At 36.9% G+C, this 23,516-nt stretch overlaps 1 protein-coding gene across 1 annotated transcript in view; it reads left to right on the top strand.

Annotated features, from left to right (window-relative positions):
* Positions 1-23,516, top strand: part of AATF (apoptosis antagonizing transcription factor) — a 94,627-nt gene that overhangs the window by 56,799 nt on the left and 14,312 nt on the right. The window contains exons 9-11 of the mRNA XM_045525553.1: positions 2,555-2,622; positions 4,465-4,545; positions 14,345-14,416. Coding sequence (XP_045381509.1) covers positions 2,555-2,622; positions 4,465-4,545; positions 14,345-14,416 — 221 coding nt within the window. The remainder of the gene's footprint in view (positions 1-2,554; positions 2,623-4,464; positions 4,546-14,344; positions 14,417-23,516) is intronic.

The raw sequence follows: 23,516 nt of genomic DNA, 5'->3' as shown, positions 1-23,516 counted from the left end.
CCGGCTAATTTTTTTCTATATATATTTTTAGCTGTCCAGATCATTTCTTTCTATTTTTAGTAGAGACGGGGTCTCGCTGTTGCTCAGGCTGGTCTCAAACTGCTAACCTCGAGCGATCCACCCATCTCGGCCTCCCAGAGTGCTAGGATTACAGGCGTGAGCCACTGCGCCTGGCCAGAAACTTAAATTTTAGTGGAAAAGTTTGTTCATAAAGTTAAAGCTATAAAAATTGAATTCAAAAGCAGAATTAAATTCTTGAACCAGTATCCCTAAAGCTTCATTTTTCACCAACTTCTTTGAAAGCAGTTTTCCTAATTAAATTTAAACCCAGTGATAGTAATAGCCGTGGGATAGTTTAATTGTATTTTTTTGTTGTTGTTGCCTTGTTATTCTTGCCTTGGGCACAACAGAATTTTCTGAAATACTGGACTAAATAAACTAAATCTAACCAGACAGACAGACCAATAAAACACTCTTCCTAATCATGAAAGTCTAAGAATAGCCATGCAAAGCACTTGGGTAGTGAAAACGCAGCCCAGAATGTGTGTAGTAACACAAGAGTGCTTGAAAGTAAATGCTCCACCAACTTGATGGAATTGCAGAGACCACTGCAAGTTTAATAGATCCACTATAGTTGTGCAGCTCCAATTTCCAGCCTTCAGCAAGGGCACATGGGGCTCTCTTCCAGAGGATCGCCCCTGTTGTGCTGGGGCAGCCTTCCATGAGCACTTGCTCCCCAGTTGCCATGACTGCCCCAGTCCCAAGGGATCTGAGACGATTAGCAAAACCAGGAATAGTTGTCGTAATCTCCTGTGTGGCTGGAACAAGGTAAGGGCAATGAAATGCTGTCATTCCATTATTTTCCTTCCTTTTTATTTTTCTCTTTCTCTTCGTTTTCTTCATGATTATTAACCTCTCCTCCCTTCCCCCTCCCCCCAGCCTTGCTTTTGACAGAATATTGACTAGGAAGCAGAAGCCCATTTTTGCTTAGCCTTAAGGGCAGCTGTTTACACAGTAGCAGTGGTACATAGGTTTACTGTGTCGTATGTCTGTGTAACACTGGATTTGGATCTTGTATTTAGCTGCCAGAAGTGACTGTGATGAAGTAGGAGAGATAAACTGATAGATTGGCTGCCAGAAAGATGTTGGGAATCAATCTGATAAACAGGGTACTGAAATAGCTTGCTGTTTTCTAGTGATAATAAACCAGTGGCTTTTGGTCCTTGCATTTTTAAACATAATTGCTGTAGTAATAATGTCCAAAATAAGCAACTGAAAAAACATCACAGGAGGTTTTTTAATTGAGATTGAGATATCCTTTTCCCTTTTGCAATAAAGATTCATCTTTTGGAAGTGAATGTTTTTATAAATTTGTTTTACTTCTTCCAGTGCCTACTTACATAAACAAATGAAAATTAGAAAGTGAACTTTCAGAGGAATTATTCCTCCTTTATCCTCCCACAGGCTTCAGCTATTTGACTTGGCGAAATATCTGTATTGCTACCATGCCTCACCTACAAAATAATTGCTAATTTTCGTGAAGAAACAGATTTTAAAGTCAAACCCGTATTATTGACGGATGATTAGCAGAAACTTGTTTATTCTAGCCTCTTCCCTTAGATTTCTCTCAGAAGATATTTGGAATTTTAATCTCTGTTGCTATTTCTCTGCATGTAGCACTTGTAGTTTTATTATTGTTATTTCATATTCTCCTCCTTTAACATTTAACTTTTAAATCTATTGCTTCTCTTCACCTAGGACTTTAAGTCACAGTGCAAATTCTTAAGTCTGTGTGGAAGGTATAGATTTAGACTTCAATTGGATGCACTACAGCAAGGATTAAGAGGAGAGTAGGAGAGTCATTTAGAGTAATTCCTGTGGAGTTAATTGTATAGGATGAGAGACTGTTCCTCTCTCTGTGTTGTATTTGTAGTATGCACAAATGACTTTCTTTAGGTTCTCTCTTAAAATTTTTATGGCTATGAATATGTTGGTGTCATGTGTGGTTAAATCACTTCATAGCAAGCCCGGTAGAGTAGCAGCTGTGGAAAGCAAGAGGATGGAGTCCATACTTTTGATTATATACAATAAAGCCTTTTGCCTGAGGAAGACCTTCCCAACTGCTGGAGGTTATAGTTCAGCAGTTAACTGTATCCTATTGGTGAGAAGCTGATGCATTTCCCTTTTGCCACACAGCCCTTCCCACCTGACCTTTTAAAGATTCTCTATTGATATGGATGGGATGGACAAAACTAATCATAAAAACAATGAAGGGAATGTTGCACACTCATTGATCCATTTGAAATGAACTGCAGTAAAATAAGTCTTCCAAATGGACTTCTGTTCTCAGCTATTACTATAGCCACCTTTTTAAAGATATATAAATATGAAAGGGTTAATGGAAATTCAGTTATGCTCTTGCCACTAGGCTGTCCCTTATTGATTGTAGTTTTACGGCTGTCACTCTGCCATTCAGAATTCCTTCTGTGCCCTTTTAAAGTCAGTTGGTATTAGGAGATGATAAATAAATAAGTTGCTTTCCTTCTTCCTCTAGCTCCTTCGAGAACTCATAGAACGGAAGACCAGCTCCTTGGATCCAAATGATCAGGTGGCCATGGGAAGGTAATTTAGATATGGCTTTCTGTTCATATAAGCAGCCTCTATAATAGTTTCTCCCCTCCAGTCCCCTTAATGCTACCTCCAAAGTGTGATTGGCCCTGTAATTGTGAAAGTTAAGCAAGACAATAAGAGCTAGAAAGACAAAGTGACTGATTGTTTGCCCTATGTTCCCTTAAGTACAATTTGAAAAGAGATTATAAAACACCCATGTGTTTGTTTTAAGGTTTGTTTTTCAAAGTCCTTCTTATGCTCTTTGCTCTCTGGTTTGAGTTATGATTGTATCCATATCAATCTGTTGACAAGTGCTTGAAAAGCAGCCACCCAAATGTGTGCTCTCAGCTGTCAGAACATGGCTCTGCGCCCAACAGGTTCCTTAGCTCGTAGTCGAATCTGCTTTGTTTAGAGTCTGCCCTAATTTAGACCTCCACCCCTTCCGTAAAAGCCTCAGCACAATTAGAAATGGAACGTGGCAGCATTACCCAGATGTCAGGGTAGAATGTAAAGTAGTGAAGGAAGGCTCTTGTGTGTGTGCTTCATCCTGTAGTGGGAAAATAAAAAGGGCATTTAGAGTGCTACCTAATGAATAGTGTACATTTAAATAGCCATGAGCCATAATTTGCAAAAGCATGAAAGGAGACAAAAGCTGCAAGTGCCAGAATGGGATTCTGGGCAGAGCAGCATTTTGAGGAAGCAATGAAAAATTTGTGTTGATGAAATAATTTTATTTGAATAAAATATTATTTGAATCTTAGGGTAGGATGTTGTTGATATTTCGTTTATCTCTGAAATGTTATAGAGAGCTGTTCACTATAAATTTAATGTGATAGAGCAAATTGCATTTAAGTGGTGATTATATTGTACATTTATCTGACTTTACAATAAAATAGATTATGGTAATTAAGATTATATTAAGATTACAGTAATTGGATTTCCCTAGATTTTTTTTTCCTGATGTTGAGTTTTCGTTGTATAAATCAGGTAAGATGACTAGCTGCTGCTGCTGCTGCTGTTTCTCCTCTTTCTTTTTTTCACATTTGTTCATATGAGCAATTTATGAAGATTTTCTTAGCCTAGTATCCCTTATTGAAAAATTAATTCCTTCTTATCTAAAATGACTGCAGATTATGTGAATCTTGTTTGGATCCTGATCCAAACAAACCAACTGTAAAATTGAGACATTTGGGGAAATTTGAAGACTGATTAAATATTTGATAGTAAAGAATTTATTGTTGACTCTTTTTTAAGGTGTGATAATGGTATTGAGAGTATATTGAAGGGAGAGTCCTTATCTTTCAGCAACACATACTGAAATATTTATAGATGAAATGAAAATTAAATAAAATGACTGTAAAACTAGTATCAGTAGTGGATAATTATTAAAAATTAGCAAAAAATGGAAAGCACAAGAAGAAAAGACACTTGGATATTATCAAAGGGAAAGTTGAATGTAAAGAATTCATGTATTGAAAGCAACCAGCAGTTGCAACATTAGTAATAGAACATGCTACATAGCTAAAACATTAAAAGGAAACCCAAGCAGCTATACTCAATTTGATATGTTTTCCTGCAGACTGGTAGATTTAGTGCTTGTCACAGCAACTCCAAATACTAAGAAGCATTGTTAACCAAATTTGCTGTAGAATTTCCCAGCTGCCATTTGTTTTTTACCATTGCACAAATCCTCTTTAATTGATTAGTCGCTTTGGCCCCAAACTAGCTTGAGAAACTTGATGTAGGTTGATAGTTTCTTTCTGCAGGGTTGTTAGTGAGAAAAATTCCAATTTGTCAATATGTATAACTGTTTCTGTTAGTGATGATGCATAACATTGCTTGTGACTTTACCAGACAGTGGCTTGCAATCCAGAAGTTACGAAGCAAAATCCACAAGAAAGTAGATAGGAAAGCCAGCAAAGGAAGGAAACTTCGGTGAGTTACTTTTTGGAAAAAATTTTAACGTGATATCTTGTATCTCTTCTTTTGAATTTTAGGTGCTATATCATTTTTCTTTTTCTTCTGATGACTCTGTTTTTAAGAATTAGAAAAATAACTAAAATAATATTAGGGGGGGTTAAGCTTTTTTTACTCTAAAATGCAAATACAGTTTCATTGGCTTTTTGCTTTCCTGTTGTGAATGCATAGGTGAAATATCTGTACTTTCCTGAAAGAGAAATAATAAGAAAACAAAAGTAAGATAGTTGAAGTAACTTTAGTTTTAAAAAATGATTTCTATACAATAATATAAAAATATTATTGTCTTATTTAGAATAAGGTTATATTGGTCCATTTTTATGATGATATACATGTACACCGTATGGGTAAAAGAAATGAAGGACTTCAGAGAATGTTAATGGGGTGCTTAAATGAGATGAGAAATACAATTTTTATGAGAAAGTAGAGAAATTTCTGACTTTGAGAAAACCCTCCATCGTCTGAGCTATGTAAGTGGGCTTAGAAGATTACAGACAAAAGAAGTAGCAAGAGTAGGAATTGACATTGTTCTACTTTTAGATTTGGGAACTATGTATATTGAAACACAATATCATCACACAAAGTCTCAGTATCAAAGAAACTACTTATAACTTAGGTGCATACAAAGAAAATCTTAAACTCCTGTGTTAGGACAGTTTTAGGCAGATAGCTAATCCCACATCCTTATTAGAGCCTGCCTATCATTAAATTCCCTTTACACAAATGTGGATGTATCTGATTTTTAAAGATCTTCAGAGAAGCAGATTTCACAATTACTTTAATTAACTTGTTTTAGTAGTTAACAAAACTCATGAAGAAGTGCTTATTTTTCTTTAATTTTGCAGAAGTACAAAGTAGCTTTTCATCATCTTTTGATTTAAAGTCACTTCTCTTAAATCTCAGGTTAAATTGTAGTAATTTGTCTATCTTTTTTCCTATGTTGAAATTTCCAAATCTTTGTACTTCTCCAGGTTCATTTTTAGTGTAATGGTACATTTTAGTGTAATCTTATTCTGGGCCGGCGTAGTGGCTCACACCTATAATCCCAGCACTTCGGGAGGCTGAGGCGGGAGGATCGCTTGAGGCCAGGAATGCAAGATCAGTCTGGGCAACATAGTAAGACCCTGTCTCTATAAAAAATAAAAAAATTAGCCAGGTGTAGTGGCATGTACCTCTAGTCCCAGCTATTTGGGAGGCTAAGGCAGGAGGATTGCTTGAGCCCAGGAGTTTGAGGTTATAGTGAGCTATGATCGTGCCACTGCAGTCTAGCCTAGGTGACAGAATGAGACTGTTTCAAAAATGAAATAATAAAATAATAAAAATCTTATTCTGGCAACAAACAAGCAAGAGACATTCTATTTAAACAGGGCTAAACATTGAAATATAAGAAGTGAGCTGGATGTGGTGTCACATGTCTATAATCCCAGTGACTTCGGAGGCTTGAGCCCAGGCATTCAAGGCCACAGTGAGCTATGATCATGCCACTGCACTCCAGAATGGGTGACAGAGGGAGACCCTGTCTCTTAAAAAAAAAATAAAGTGGTTTTAGTGTCCTTCACCTTCTAAGATGATACTAATTAGGTGCTAGGTAAGATCCAGTCTGTCCTCAGTATCTGTGGGGGATTGGTTTCAGGACATCTACTCCACCAAATACCCAAATCCACGAATGCTCAAGTCCCTGATGTAAAATGGAATAGTATTTGCATATATCCCATGTGCATCCTCCCATATACTTTAAATCATCTCTGGATTACTTATAATGCCTAATACTATGTAAATGGTTGTTACACTATATTGTTTAGGGAATAATAAGAAAAGTCTGTAAGTGTTCAGTATAGACACACCCATCCATTTTTTTCTAAATATTTTTGATCCACAGTTTGCAGTTTGTTTTTTTGGTTTTTGTTTTGTTTTGTTTGCAGCTCACACATCAAGGAGTAATCCACAGTTTGTTAAATCTGTGGATACTGAACCCATGGATAATGACTAGTCTGGAGAGGATGGCAGACACTGGCAGACGGTGACGCTGCTACGTGGTAGATGCTACAGTAGAGATAGTCCTGCCCCCACCCCCCAAGGGAATGCAGACTGCTCAGGAAGACTTTCTGTAAGATGGGACATCCACACTGAACCTTGAGAGACTTTTAAGCATTAGTCCAGTGAAAGGCAAAAACAATAATTTTTACAAAAAGGTTTGCAGACTTGAGAGAGTGTGGAGCCCACTTTGGGAATTGCAATTAATTTTTTTTAGCAGAGACTTACAGTGAATATGAGGGAATGGCAGGAGATGAGGCTGCACGCGTAGGTGAGTGTTAGATCATGTCCATGCTAAGAATTTGGGACTTTATTCTATAGATTGTAGTGAGTTATTGAAAGATTTTAGGCAGAGGAATGTTGTCATCACATTCATATTTTAGAAAGATAATTCTAGGGGTTTTATAGAAAAGGACTAGAAATTTATGAGAGCAAGGGCTAAAAGGAATAGGAGATGATGGATTGAGAGACATTTATGCAGGTAAGTAGTCCTTGGGAGTTACTGAACATGAAAAGGTAAAGAAAAGTGAGAAGGTTAGAATGACTCCCAGAGTTCCAGAGGGAACTACATAGATTTTGGTGTGGAAGAGAGAGGCTGCAAGGAGGAAATCAATTTTTTGTTTTTTGAGGGAGAGCGTAGATTCAGTTTCTGAATATGTTGGAATTTGACACAACCTTGAGAAAGCCAAGGATTTTTTTTTTTTGTCAAGCTAAGGATGTAGTTATTTATTAGTTGATAGTTTGTAAACAATTTAATTGCTATTTTCCAAGGAGGGTATAGTGTGACAAGAATATGGTGACAAGGGTAGGCATGGTGGCTTACACCTGTAATCCCAGCACTTTGGGAGGCTGAGATGGGGGAGGACCCCTTGAGTCCAGGAGTTCAAGTTTGCAATATGCTATGATTGAGCCACTCCACTCCAGCCTGGGTGACAGAGTGAGAGCTTGTCTCTTAAAAAATAAAAATAGAGTGACAAGAATAGAACCCTGAGGAATGTTAACATACATGAGATATAGAGCAAGCCCATAAAGAATGCTGAGGAAGAGTGGTCATTGAGGGAGGAGTACTGGAGAGAGTGAGGGGAAGCAGTGAGTACAGGAAAATGTTTAATAAGGGGTCAGTAGTACGTGATGCCTCAGGGACATAAAGGATGGCAGAGTCATTTCATTTGGTGATCACATTTCTCCACATGAGGCCATGTTGGTTGCCATAGAAGTCCAGAAACCACAAACTAAAGGACTTTCCATACTTGAAAGGCCTATAGAATTTCTGCATAAACTTACTATCTTGATTGGTTTGTTTCATAAAAGCCTTTTGGAATCCATCATATGCCGTAAAAAGATCATGCATGATTCAAGTTATTAAATGTAGAGGGAATGAGCAACATAGAAAATCACCACTAGGCAAATACCACAGTAAAATTTTTTTACAGGCAGGATCCACCAATAGATGCTAAAATCAATAGGCAGAAGTTTGAGGAGAAACAGTATATTTGCGTGGTCTCAAATATCCTGAGATATTTATCAATTACAAAGGGAAACATAGTAACTTTACGGTGGAGAAATCCAGCAGATGCCACCATAACCAAGTGTTCAAGATTAATAGCACCAGTAGTGAGACATACCTACATCCCTTTGTCTTCACTTGAAGGACACAACATCATTTATGTGGTATTCTTGCCAAAAATGCCTAACCTCAATCTCATAAAACATCATACAAATCCAAATTGTGAGCCACTGTACAGAATAACTGACCAGCACTTGTCAAGTATCGTGGTAACAAAAAAACGAGGAAGACTGAGGAACTGTCATAGATTAGAGAAGACTAAGGAGACAGCACAACTAGTACAATATGAGGTCTTAGAAGTCTAAAATTATTGCAGAGTAAAAAGGAAAGTCACAAATAAGGTCATGTGTGTTGAATTGTTTTTGGCTTTGTCATCTGTACTCACCTGGCTCTCCTTGTGACCATAAATGTGAGAATCAGAAAGTAATCTCTACTCATAGCAATAGTGATGACAGCTAACATTTATAGATAGAACTTTCACATCAGACAGTGCTAAGCAATTTACATGCAGAGGCAGAAAGAGTACAGGCTCAGGAGCCAAACTGCCTAGGTCTGAAATCTGATTCTTTCATTTACTGGCCTGGAGACCTTAGGCAGTTTACTTTACATCTCTGTGCTTCTGTTTCCTCATGTGTGAAAGGAGTATAATAATAGAAGTCACATCTCATAGGGTTGTTACGCAGATTAAATGAGCTAATTTATGTAAAGTACTTAGAGAAGGTAAGTGACATATCCAGCGTTACAGAGCTAGTGAGTAGCAAACTGGGATTTGAACTAACTGGTCTGATTCCAGAGCTTATGCGTCTAACTTCTGGTGGTGGAATTGTTCACTGTCAGGGCTAACTGTTCTATGCAGGCACCAAAATGACATCTTTGCTGCATTAGCATCCTGTCCTAAAGGATTAAGCCAAGTGGCCCAGGCTGGATGAGAACATTATAAATATATAATAACTTTCTTAAATTAGACTTCAAGAAGAACGAGTAGGGTGTACCAGCTGTCATCACTGATACTATGTCCCACTATTGAGCAATTTTTGCTCTTTGTTTGTGATAGGGCTGTAAAGATAAGATTTCCAGAAATGTTATAGCAGAGATTAACATTACTTTGTAGAAACAGTTGAAATAATAACAGGTCATTAGTTTAAATGATAGCCTAGTCAGGCTGGGCATGGCAACTTGCTAATTGGGTGCTAGAAAGTAATTTATATCCTGGATCTGGTTTGGTGTCTTTAAAAAAAAAAAAGAAAGAAAGAAAAAAGAAAGTATTTAGTTAAAAAATAAATATTTTGGTTTTTGGAAATACAGTAATTATAATTATTGATTATCAGTATTTCACTCAGTGTTATCTATAAGTGAGTTTATAATTATGATTTAATCAGAAATCATAATATAAATGGATTGAACTCTCAGGTCTTTTAATAATGAGATGTCTTACTGTGTGGGTCTGTTCTTCCACAACAAAATTACATTTATCTTTTCTTAGTATGGGTGGCAAAAGACATTTTAATACTAAAACATGCGCCTATTTTCAGTGGCATGGAGAGTAGATGAATGCATTGCACTAAGTGTACATATTACTAAATTGTCTTTAATCTGATTAGTTCTTAAGTCCTGTCTTTTACCATGTAGTTAATAGTTATTGAATATATTGTTTTAAAGTGTAAAGGCATTCTGGAGAGCAGTGCCATCCAATAAAAATATGTATCGTGTGTGTAATTTTAAGTGTTCTAGTAGCCACATTGAAAAAGTAAAAAGAAACAGGTGAACCTAATTTTAATAATATATTTAATCATCTTAATATATCAAAATTTTTATGTCAATAATTTATTATTTTAAAAATTATTAATGTCATATATTACATCCTTTTATTCCAAGCCTTCAAAATCTGGTATGCATCTTATAATTCCAGCACATCTCAATTCAGACTAGCACATTTCAAATGCTCAGTAGCCTCATGTGGCTAGTGGCTACTGTAATTGGACAGGGCAACTGTAGGGTGTAGTTCACAGTTTTTGTCTAGAAAGTGAATTAAACTTATCTTGGTACACAGCCAAGAATAGTGTTCATGTTTTCAGATGTGCAGTGACAGTTTGGTGAAACCTAAAAAACATTGAAATTTATTTAACAGTGCTTGTGCTTTATATTTAAATAAAAAACGTCACGTAACTATTTACGCTCTCATACATTAACACAACCTTTGGGGGAGGGCATTTTGGCTTAGGCTTTCAATTTTACATATGCATATCTTTCAGTTCAGCAATTCACATCTCAAAATTTATCCCATAGAAGTATGTGAATAAATATTCAATAATTTAGGTATAAGAATCTTCACTTCGGCATTGCTTAATATGTGGTTTTTTTGGGGGTTTTTTTGTTTGTTTGTTTGTTTGAGACAGAGTCTCGCTCTGTTGCCCAGGTTGGAGTGAGTGCCGTGGCGTCAGCCTAGCTCACAGCAACCTCAAACTCCTGGGCTTAAGTGATCCTACTGCCTCAGTCTCTCAAGTAGCTGGGACTACAGGCATGCGCCACCATGCCCGGCTAATTTTTTCTATATATATTTTTAGTTGGCCAGATAATTTCTTTCTATTTTTAGTAGAGACGGGGTCTCACTCTTGCTCAGGCTGGTCTCAAACTCCTGACCTCGAGCGATCCACCCGCCTCAGCCTCCCAGAGTGCTAGGATTACAGGCATGAGCCCCCGCGCCCGGCCCTATTAATATGTTTTTTAAAGAGGGGAGGCTATTTAAATGCTCACCAATAGGAGATTAAATAAATCATAACACATTAACACAGTGGAATACTCTGAAACTATGAAAAATTATAGAATATGATATATGGTCCAATGGAAAAGAGTATAATGCAGAATATTAAGTAGATTATTCCATTTTTATGTTAAAATATATTAAGTTTGTATTTGGAAAGTGCTACAACCAAACTTAACAGTTTTAATTAATAGTGATTATTATTAGGGGGTGGGACTAAAGGGGACTTTTCAGTTTTCTATACATTTCTGTATTTGGATTCTTATACAAATTATGTATTAATTTTTTGGCAGTTACCAGATTCTAGGAAAGGTAGAGGGTAGGGGGAGGGACAAGGAGAGGTTGGTTAATGGGTACAAATGGGATAGAAGGAATAAGTTCTAGTGTTCATTAGCACAGTGAGATGATGGTAGTTATCAATAATTTATTACAAAATAGCTAGAAGAGAAGATTTGGACTGTTCTTTTTTTTTTTTTTTTTGAGACAGAGTCTTGCTTTGTTGCCGGGGCTAGAGTGAGTGCCATGGTGTCAGCCTAGCTCACAGCAACCTCAAACTCCTGGGCTTAAGCGATCCTACTGCCTCAGCCTCCCAAGTAGCTGGGACTACAGGCATGCACCACCCTGCCCGGCTAATTTTTTCTATATATATTTTAGTTGGCCAGATAATTTCTTTCTATTTTTAGTAGAGACGAGGTCTCGATCTTGGTCAGGCTATCTTGAACTCCTGACCTCGAGCGATCCACCCGCCTCGGCCTCCCAGAGTGCTAGGATTACAGGCGTGAGCCACCGTGCCCGGCCTAGACTGTTCTTAACACAAAGAAATGATAAATGTTTGAGGTGATGGATATCCCAGTGACTCTGATTTGATCATTACACATTGTATAAATATATCAAAATACTATACACCATAAATATGTATAATTATGTTAATAAAAAATAAAAAGAATTATGTTTTAATTTTTATAATCATATAACAAGCAGACATTTAAAAAAACAAATATGCATAGAGGTTTTTTTTTCATTTTATAAAAAATGAAGTAGAGGCAATATAGATGTTCAAAAACATGGAAATATATTATGATACTTCTACTGGAATTGTATGTAGCCACTTAGATATTGCTTATTGCTTACAATGCCAAGTGAAAAAAAAGATAGAAAATTGTATAAATATTTTGAGGGTGTATTCATGTTGTAAAAAAATTTTTTAATTGTATAAAGGGGCACTATGTAAAACAAATATAACAATTGTCTATAGGTACAGGAACTGTGCATTTCTTGTGTATATTTTCTTTGTTTTCCAAATTTTCTGTAGTGAATTTATACTTTTCTATTACTTTTATAATGGAGGAAATGTCATCACTATTATTTTTGTAAAATTCATTTGTTGAGAAAAAGAAAATATGGGAGGCTTAGCTGTGGGTGGTACAGTAAAGAATCAAATTATTTGGTATGTGTAAAAATGTTTCTAAAACTGTAAAGCATTATGCACATGAAAATATTGATCATGTTTTTATTTGTGGATATTATTTTGTTGAAGTAGAATTTTTTTAGTTAGAATTTTATTTTATATAAATTATATGGGGGGGAGAGAATATCATACATATCCTCCTCCATTATAATGAATAGAAAGGGATGCCCCTTTAAATTCCCTTTGGTATAATTTGTTCTGTATAAGGTCATATGTTTGTTCTGAGTATGGCTGTCCCCTTTCACCAGGGAATCTCAAAGCACTTCATACAAAAATACTTTATTTCTATTGGTAGGAAATATAGTTGGTGTACCTTAAATTTCCATAGTACCTCAACTGAAGGTCTAGGAATCAAACTTGCTATGAATTCAGTTGTGCTCCTTCTTTTAAAGATAGGGAAAGGAAAAGACCCAGTGAAGTTAGCTGGTGGAGATGATGTGAAATTAGGCCTTTTCTAACTCTGGGAACCAGTGCTAGTGAGTGATGGTGTTGGTGAAGTTTTGCATTCAGATGTTATTCCACTACCTGTGCTACTGCCAGTAGGTAGCCTTAATGACGCTGAAAGATGATTAAGATGTACAGACAGGACGAAAATGAGGTAGTCAAATCCTCATTGTCTTTAGTCTGCAACAATGTTTAAGGGTTTGTATATTACTCAAAGGCACAAGTGTATCTATTTTGGGGGGCTGTGATATAAATGGATCTGTGCTGAACTATCATTTACAATGTACTATTATGAGACTTTTCTTCTGTAATGTTAAGGAAAAAGGGAAAAATATACAGTCAGCCTTCTTATCCAGGGGTTCTGCATCTGTGGATTCAACCAACCTCGGATCATAATATTCAGGGGTTGGCCAGGTGCCCTGGCTCACTCCTGTAATCCTAGCACTCTGGGAGGCCAAAGCAGGAGGATTGATTGAGGTCAGGACTTGAGACCAGCCTGAATAAGAATGAGACCCCTGTCTCTACTAAAAATAGAAAAAATGAGCTGGGTGCAGTGGCTTGTGCCTGTAGTCCCAGCTACTCAGGGGCTGGGGCAGAAGGATCGCTTGAGCCCAGGAGTTTGAGGTTGCAGTGAGCTATGATGACGCCACTGCACTCTAGCCTGGATGACAAAGCAAGACTCTTTCTCAAAAAAAAAAAGGAAGGACAGTTTTATCTATACTTAACATGTACAGACCTTTTTCTTGTCATTATTCCCTAAACAATACAATACAACAACTATTTACATAGCATTTGCATTTTTTTTTTTTTTTTTTTTTTTTTTTTTTTTTTTTTTTAAGAGACAGGGTCTGGCTCGGTCTCCCATGCTGGAGTGCAGTGGCACAATCAGTGCTTACTGCAGTAATCATAGCTCACTGCAGCCTCGAACTCCTGGCCTCAAGTGATCTTCCTGCCTCCCAAGTAGCAAGGACTACAGGCACATGTTCCCACACCCAGCTAATTTTTTTATTTTATTTATTGTAGATACAGGGTCTCAGTGTGTTGCCCAGGCTGGTCTCAAACTCCTAGCCTCAAGCAGTCCTCCTACTTTGGCGTCCCAAAGTGCTGAGATTACAAGCATGAGCCACTGAGTCCGGCCTATATAGCATTTACATTGTATTAGGTATTATAAGGAATCTAGCGATGATTTAAAGTATACAAGAGGATGTGTGTAGGTTATATGCAAATACTGTACCATTTTATATAAGGAACTTGAGCATCCATGGATTTTGATGTGTATGGGGAGTCCTGGAACCAATCTGCCACAGATACCAAGGGAAGACTGTGGTTGTGAATGGTTAAGTGTCTATGTTTTTCCCTATTGCACTCTGGAACCAGATGTTCCTGTGATCAGTTTCAGGGTTTGTTAACACACAGAATGTGTTTCTTCTTATGGATTAATAGTTACTAATGCTGCTGCCTGTTTACTTCCTGCTTTATTTAGGTTTCATGTCCTTAGCAAGCTACTGAGCTTCATGGCACCTATTGACCATACTACAATGAATGATGATGCCAGGTGAGTAATAGATTAATTATATGTCTCAAATGGCTTCGTGACAGCCTGATAGTGACCTATTCTACAGCCTGTCACCCTCTCCATTTCTTCTTATCAGTTAATCATTTGTCATTGGCATCATAGCAAGGGACACATCTCTTCACTCCCATAATTATTATAAAACCAAATAAAAAAATTCTATAAATCTCAATGCTGCCTCATGGTTTGCTTTTGCTGTTTAGTTTTGTTTTTAACTTTAGCCCACCTGCCAAGGACATCTGAGCCTCTTCCCTAGGATGGAGAGTCAGGACAGCACATGTGCTTGCTGTATGTGTTTGGGGGTTTTGTGCATAGGCTTTTCTTTTTAAAGTGGTTTTAGAGATGTATGCATGTTGTGTGTTGAGGATTATGAGCATTTTTACAAAAGAAATATATGTTTATTTTATAAAGCTGAACAAAATAGAAATATTTACAGAAAAAGGTGTATGCTCATTATATTACAATTCAGAGATAACTATTTTAAATAATAATTTATACTTATTAATTGGCATTCTCTTTAATGAAGACCTTCCCCTTCTCCCTCATTTATTTATCATCTGTTTATTCATTTATATCAGTATAGACTCATGCTTTGCTGCTTTATTCAATGAGTTATATTTACTTTGATGTTAAAATTGTCCCTATTATTGAAAGTGCCTTCAAACGAGTATATGTCCTTTTGAGTTGTCCCCAGTCATTCTTTGAGTACCTCCTTGCTAACACAACAAGGTGTTTGAGGCTCATCTTATACTTTCCCTGTTCCAGCCCTGGAATCAGTCTTTCTTGAAGGAGTGCTGGTACTTTTTAGTGGATAGTGGTATTTAGAAACCAAGATTTGGGTACTAGGGGTGCTCATTGTTACTTCATATTGTTTCTAGGCCCTCTAGGCTAGTGGAGCTAGGAAATGTGTGTGTATACAGATACACACACAGAAAACAACCTCTTCTAACATCTCAGAATATTTCAGTTTTTATGAGTTCCCTTTCAGTATGTTTTTTTAATCTTTTTTATATGATTGAAATTATATTCTAGAAATGTTTTATATGTGTATTTTCATGTCATTAAAATAATCCAAAATTTTAAATGACTGTGTAATATTTTTATAATGTTTATTTAGCCATTCACTAATTGTTGGACATTCAAATTGCTTTTAATTGTCATTGTTGTTAATGCGTGGTGTGCATTTTTAAACAGAAATATTTAACAACAGAAATTATTGGTCATAATGTAGGTACAGGTGGTTTTTGCCAGCTTTATTCCTCAAACTACATAGAACCTTTTTATTTGAGAGTATTTATAATAGTTTGCTACCAAACCCCATCAGATTCTCCCCCGCCCCCTAGCCCACCTCAAAAGTGGATCTGTAGTTTTAGGTGAACACTATTATTATTTTTCTTTTCTCAGTGCTTTTAAGTATAGAACATCTTATGAATGGTTCTGAGTACATTTATATCTGTCGTTGTGACCTAATCTGCTCTCCTGTGCTTTGCAAGTGAATGCCTAGGTATGGCTGTTTTTTAATTCATTTCTAAATCTAGTCTGTTTGAAAATTGCAGCGTAAAATGAGTACATCTTAGATTCCTGTCAGGATGATGTAAAAAAATTACATCAATAAGAAAGGAAAACTAGATATTTGAAACTAAACCAAGCCCTTTAAGGTTATATTATCATCACAGGCATCAAATAAAACCTGGTTTAAATTTAACGGTATCTTTTGAATATAGTACTACTAAATCATTTAGAAATCACCTTTCATTCTTTGTTGGGATTTTTCTTGCATCACTTAATACCTCAGGGGCACTTAGTTTTTCCAGAATCTTATCTATATTCACTCATAATTTCTGAGGGTCTGCTATATGCTAGACATAAAAATTATTTGAAAATGACTGTGTTAGTATTAATTTGGGTTTGATCTTCAAGAAATGTAAAACCTGACTACAGAGGCATAAGCAAGTAGAAGTTTATTTTTTCTGACCGGGTATTCTAGGGGTGGTGAGCATTCTTTGGCAATGGTTTTCCCTTCTCAGTGATGTTAGGACCAACATCTCTTGGTCTTTCCTCTATGGTCCCAAGATGGCTGCTGCAGCTTAAGCCATCAAACATCCATTCAAGGCAGGAAGAAGAGAATTTGGGTTTTGGTTTTTTTTTTTTTTTTTTTTTGAGACAGAGTCTCACTCTGTTGCCTGGGCTAGAGTGCCGTGGCGTCAGCCTAGCTCACAGCAACCTCAAACTCCTGGGCTCAAGCAGTCCTCCTGCCTCAGCCTCCTGAGTAGCTGGGACTACAGGCATGCGCCACCATGCCCGACTAATTTTTTCTATATATATTTTTAGTTGTCCATATAATTTCTTTCTATTTTAGTAGAGATGGGGTCTCGCTCTTGCTCAGGCTGGTCTCGAACTCCTGAGCTCAAACAATCCGCCCGCCTTGGCCTCCCAGAGTGCTAGGATTACAGGTGTGAGCCACTGTGCCCGGCTGGGTTTTTTTTTTTTAAATCAGAAAAGTAAAAGCATCCCCAGAATCTCCTTCAGCAAGCTTTTTCATGTATTTCGTTAGCCATAACTGTGTTACATTGCCACCTCAGGTATAGCAGGCCAAGGGAAAAGAGGTCGGGAATGTGTTAGTTGAGTAAGGATTCATGTGGCACTTAGGGGAAAAAAGGCTATCCCTTGTGGACTGATTGCTTGTGATTAGCATTGTTCTCCAGCTGGTTTAGCCACTTAACAGGGAATTTAATAATAGTTTTGTAGCTGGAGAACTGAGCATTTGTTTTCACCAGAGTACAATCTAGTCATGTTGTGTTTCTTAAAGAGAGGCACACATCCATATTACTGCTCTTGCTTTAGAATTTGAATAGGCCAGGTTAACTGTGGGGACAATAACTAGGTATTAGCTTCCTCTCCTAGTAGTATTAAAACTTCCAAGGCCAGTAGGTATTGTTACTTTATCTTAAGTAAGAATGAGGCAGTAGTTTTGTCCTTTGTTTTTCTTTAGTGGAAGCAATCTAGTACTGTGGAAATAATCTAGTACCATTCTATTCAGTGTCCCATTCGTATAACAGATGGAAGCTTTCATAATTGTTAGAGTATCAGTATTACCGCATACTACTTTGTCTTAAGTGATTAGTTTTGGTTTTACTAAGTTACAGATATATCATTCTTGGTGTACGTGTTTGAATAGAATTTTTTTTTGTTTTTTGTTTTTTTAACAATTTTGAGGTAGAGAAGCGCTTTATAAGCATGACAACAGAGCCAGAAACCATAAGGAAAAGTACTAATACACCTGACTACATAAAAGTCAGATTGAAAAAGGAATCAGAAGCTAATAGGTAAAGACAAACTGTAACAAACAATTTTACTAGATGAGTATTTCTCTACTATGTAAAGAGTTTTTACAAACCTCTAAGAATATTTCAGTAAGAATGATGGGCAAAGCATGTCAACAAGCAGACTTAAAAACCATAAAAGAAAAAAAATCTCAAATCCACAGAACATAAAGACATTCAACCTCATTAATCAAAGAAATGCAAATTAAAATGAGATTTTGACAAGGTGTGTTGGCTCACACCTGTATCCCAGCACTTTGGGAAGCTGAGGCAGGAGGATCGCTTGAGGCCAGGAGTTCGAAATCAGCCCAAGCAACATAGCAAGACCCTCATTTCTACAAAAAAATTTTAAAAATTAGCTGAGCATGGTGGTGCTTAACTGTAGTTCTAGCTGCCTATGGGATGCTGAGGCAAGTGGATCACTGGAGCCCAGGAGTTCAAGGTTGCAGTGAGCTGTGATCATGCCACTGCACTTCATCCTGGGTGGTAGAGGGAGACCCTATCTGTAAAAATGAAAGGAGATTTCATTTTTTCCTTATTCAGTTGGAAAACATTAAAAAGATTGGTAACCTCCAGTGTTGATGGTGTAAGGAAACAAGCACTTTCATATGGTTTGTGGGAATGTAGTTGGCAAAATATTTTTGGAGGGCTATTTGGTAATGTGTTTCCAAATTTTAAATGTGTATGTATCTATTAACCCTGAAAAATCTGCTAGGAGTTCACCTAAGGAAATAGCTAGTTGCCCAATGTATTTGTATCAAGGATCTTTATTGCAACATTGTTTATAATGGAGAAAAATAAGAAACCAATAACCATCAGTAGGGAATTATTAATAGTTAAATAAATCACAGTAAAATCATTCAATGAAATTATAAGCAACTGTTAAAGGATGGAGTAGAGCTGTATGTATTAACATAATGTTAAGTGGAAAAAGTAAGCAACAAAAATCCTATCTCTATAATTCCATTTTTGAGTAAATATATATGATAAAAATAAAAAGGGGCGCCTTTTAAAAAAATGCTATGCTGCCATGGAAAAAGCTCCAGGTTATTTTGTTACCTGGAAAAAGAAACATTGTAATATGATCCATTTTTTAAAAATAAAAACCATTTATATATACATACACACATATATACATATATATATATGAATGAATATGACAGTGCTTAGGAAAATGTCCAGAAAGTCCGTATATCATAATATTAAGAATATTTACTTGTGAGTAAGGGATTGGGATGACGAAGGGAGTGAAGTTTTCAGTTTTATTTTTTACACTTCTGTTTGGCTCTAAATCTTTTGCCATGAGGATGCATTCATATTAGTTGTCATTAAAAAATAAGCTCTAGAACAATGTATACCAAACTTCATGTTTATTGGTGGGTGGGTGAAGTAGAAGACACATTTTACTTTCCATTGAATGTATTTCTGCAGTGTTTGAATTTTTTTTTTTTTACAGTGAGCTTATATTGCTTTATGTCAACAGAAAAAGAGATGTTTTCATTTTTAAAATTGCATATATAAAATAGAGACAGTGGGAAGGTCCTTTTTATTTCTCTATTGAAGTATATGAATGAAACATCTTCTCCCTCGTGGTTTCTATCCTAAACTGGCTTTTTAATACCTGGCCAGGTTCTTTTGCAGCACCCCCTTCCCTCCCTTCACCTTTTAAATTGTGGTAAAATACACATAACATAAAATTTCTTATCCTTTTGATTTCTTGTTTTGAGAGGCAGCTCCACTTTCGGTTCTTAGCTTACCCAAGTCTGGAGAGAGAAGCCCTCCTCTTTTCCTTAGTTGTTCCTTGCTTCCAGTTTATTCTTCGCCACAAATGCCTAAGCCAGATTTAATGCCCAGTGGTTGGGGTGGGGGTGTGGTCCAGGTGCTCATCCCTGAATCTCCTCATATCCCTTGTCCAGTGTGAGCTCAATAAATTTGCACTTGGTTGAATTGAATTGAAACTGGAACATAGCTTCTCATTACCAGGGGGAGAGAGAAAGAGAGAGAGAGAGAGAAATCTTTAACACAGGGTATTAAAATATTCTAATAGAGAAAGAAGTACTATCTTTAAAAGGGTAGTGGCATCTTCATTTCGTTCCTATTGTGTGGTCTGTGTAGTGCTATCTATTTAGTTAATTTCTGCTGATACAAATTCTTTTCTCATGCTAGGAATTTTTCTCTTCAAGTGATCTATTTAAAAAAAAAAACAAACCTTTTTAAATGCAAAGTAGCCCAGTTGTGTCCCTATGTTACCAAATTTCCCTTTGGGGCATTTCTTTCTAGGTATACTTTGGATACTGGTTTAAATGCTTTCAGGTCTCCTTTGTTAGTGAAAGTCTCATGTAACCCCTCATGCTTTATATGTGCTGGTTCAGTAGATCTTTACTCTTCTCCGTTATGAGGTAGACAGGTGGTTTGTATTGCATGCCTGATGAACATTCCCGTATTGAGAGAAGACAAAAGAAATCCGACTTGCCCACGTATTATGTGTTTGCATGCAAGAGAGGAGGTTATCATGCGCCTAAAAATGATCACTGGCTTTGCTAAACTCTTGATACTCTTGGTATAGGGCAGCTCAACTCCCAGGACAACACTGCTTGCCCTTCAGTCATCTTGTTAGAGGCAAAGGATTGTGTGATTTTGTAAAGACAGAGTTATCAGTGGGCTAAGGAGGAGAAAAGGCTTGACATCTCATTGGTAGAGAATCCCTCTAAGCATATTGTCATCACCAAGAGCAAGTCAGTACTTTACTTGCATGATTTGCGAGGTGGTTGTTCACTTCTGTTTTCAAGTTATTCTAAGCTTATCAAGGACCTTTTAGAAACAGAGCTTGAGTTACATGGTGTGAAATCCTGACCACCCCCCACCCAAATGCTATTAGACCAGAGGGAGTGTGATGTGATCGTTACCTGTGCATGCATTAAAATATCACATGTACCCCATAAATATGTACAAATATTATGTATCAATAGGAAAAAGAAAAACCAGTATTGGATGTGCCCCCAAAATAAATAAATAAATGAGTAAAAATGCAGATGATCTCTTGCTATGATTCTAACAAAGTGAAGAATTTGGGAGTATGGAAATAATCCACTGCTTTTTGCCTGTATTGTTGAGAGACCCTCTGAGGCAGACTTAAAAAAGTTAATTCTTTGTCATTTGTTGTGTTGGTAAGCTAGATAGTAAAATGCTGGCGTGACCAGTAGAAGCAAATACTGAGTAGGGCCTCTGAGACACGTAGGGATGGATGTGTTCCTCAAAGCTGACCACCGACTCAGACTTGGGAGGGGGAATCCATGTGTGAATTGGTTACTCTGCTGGCATGGGTTTTGGCTGTCAGGATGGTAAAGGTCTGAGTGACAATTATCAGCTTGGTGTATACCAGAGAAAATTGGTGTTTGCCTTGCCATAACTGCTGCTTCAAAGAGGGGTTATTAGATAAACTTGGTTCTGGTACTGTCTGTTGGAAGTGGAGGTTATTGTATTTTCCTAAGTGGCTTTTTTTTTTCCTTATCCCAAAAATGGTAGCAATATTAACATTTTATAGGTGCTCCATTCCTTTGCAAAGAACTTAAATTCTCAATAGGAACAGCAAGAATTTCAATTTTAGCCCCCATCCTACCCCAAAAATAAAAACACCTTTCCCACTCCTTTTATAAAGCTGCTGTCATTTCAAAAGAACAAGGAGAGGATCCTTTAATGATAAGTACTAAGCACGAAATACATTATTGTTTTACATCTGGAGTTTTAGAAAAGAAATGTACAAATGTAATCCAGCCTTGTAAAGTGCTTTGTCAACATCACTGCCATGTTGTTCTTGAGGTGCCTCGGTATAATAGGATTTGTACAGGCAATTTATCTTCGGCTTGCCATTTTTGTGTATGGGTCTGCACCCTAAATATGGGCATGTTTCTGCCACTGTGCTGATGCTACACTTTCCCCCAGTTAGTAACCCAAAGGTTACTTAAACCATTTTTTACTCCCCCTTGCTTTCTTTACCCCTTTATTTAATAGGAATATGCACTGAATTATGATGAAATATTCTGGTGTAACTTGCTCAGCATTTGAGAACACATCAGCTAATAACCCCAGAAATACTCTTCATAGAGCATTTTCTGTGGGTTAAAAACGTGCAAGCAAGAATGACTAAGATTTACAGATGTTTTCTCTGAGGCTTCTTATCGCCTAAAAAGACACAGGTTATTCTGACAGGTGAAACAAGTCCGGGCAAATATGCAACATTGATCTAATCAGCAGGAACAAGAGCAATATTTTAACTGGTGCTACCTTTTACCAGCATCATTAAAGGCTCCCATTACTCTTTTATTAGAGGTTCCCTCTCCTCCTTATCAGATTACGGAATGAACATAACTCATGGCAGTGATTTGATCTCTTGTTAAAGAGGATTACAGCTTTGCATTAACTCGGATTGACACAGTTTATAATTCGCTTGTTGATACTCAGGCGGGTGGCATCACATGTTTGACCCCCAGCAGTGCTGAGGGGAAAGGACCTGCATATATCATCATTAAAGATGGCGTCCAGCACAGAGATAGGAGGCACAGGGCCTTCCTCCTCCAGGAATGTCAGAAAGGACAAAGGGAACATTCTCAAGTTCAAACCCGAGACTTGGGCCAGAGTTTTAAAACTGGATTAAAAAGAAAGCACTGCTGTTACTTCCTCTATTTTTCCTGATTTGCTGCTATTCAGTCTCTTATTCTAGAGTATTTGCATTGTCAAATTGAAGCCTTGGTTCTAAGCAGGAGGTAGAGTGATAAAAGCACATATTCTAGAAAGAGATTTGTAGATGCTGAACAGATAAATCCTTCCTCAAAATGGGGCTTTTTAACTGTAGTTCTCATTTCTGCAGTTACATTCTCATCATTTCTTCAAAGGATTGTAAATTTTCTTTTTTCCCAAAGGGATATTTCACCTTCTTTAAAGTGTGTATAAATGTTTCTCTTAATGACTTGTTTTAAAATTATTTTATTATTGTTGGCTTTCTAAATATATTATAATACATTATAGATAATGTATTAATCACAACTAAGTAACTTGCAAGTTACTTGCCAAGTGGATAGTCAGTAGCTAAGTTTTTCACCATAATTTAGATTAGTCGTTAGCACATGTTATTATGTTTTCTACAATGATCACTGAGCCGACATTAGATTGCTACGGTATGTAGACCATTTCTGTTTCTAAGTACTGTCATCCTTTGCTCTGATTTAGCCACCCTAAGTCTGCCACCCTGTGTCTGATTGGCAATGAAATGACATAGAATAATATCATATTCCACTTATTGAGCATTTACTACATGCCACACACTGCACTAAGCCCTTAATGTATATTTTCATTCAGTCCTTATAAGAAACCAGTGAAGTAGTTGACATCTGCATTTTATGATAAGAATACTAAGGCATACAGCAATTAAGTAACTTGCCTAAGTTAAACAGCAAGTAGTAGAACTGGTACATGCATCTAAGAGTGTGGCTCATAACTCCTGCTATTGTTTCTAAGAAATCAGCAAGCTTTTAGAGATACGTGCCAATATGTGCCAAAGGGAAACTCCTCCCTCCCCCACGCCAGCCCCCTCCCACACACACACAGTCACTATTCTCAGATAAAAACTTGAAAAAAAATTTGGAAAACTTATTTGGATTAAAATGCTTTTTTCTTTTCTTTCTTATATAAGAGAAATTCCGTGTGGAAAGGTTTTGCCTATCAGTCATTCACATTTTAGTATGAATCACTGAATTTCCCAA

This window comes from Lemur catta, chromosome 15, assembly GCF_020740605.2.
Source record: "Lemur catta isolate mLemCat1 chromosome 15, mLemCat1.pri, whole genome shotgun sequence".
NCBI lineage: Eukaryota > Metazoa > Chordata > Mammalia > Primates > Lemuridae > Lemur > Lemur catta.
This window is presented reverse-complemented; position numbering and strand designations above follow the sequence as displayed.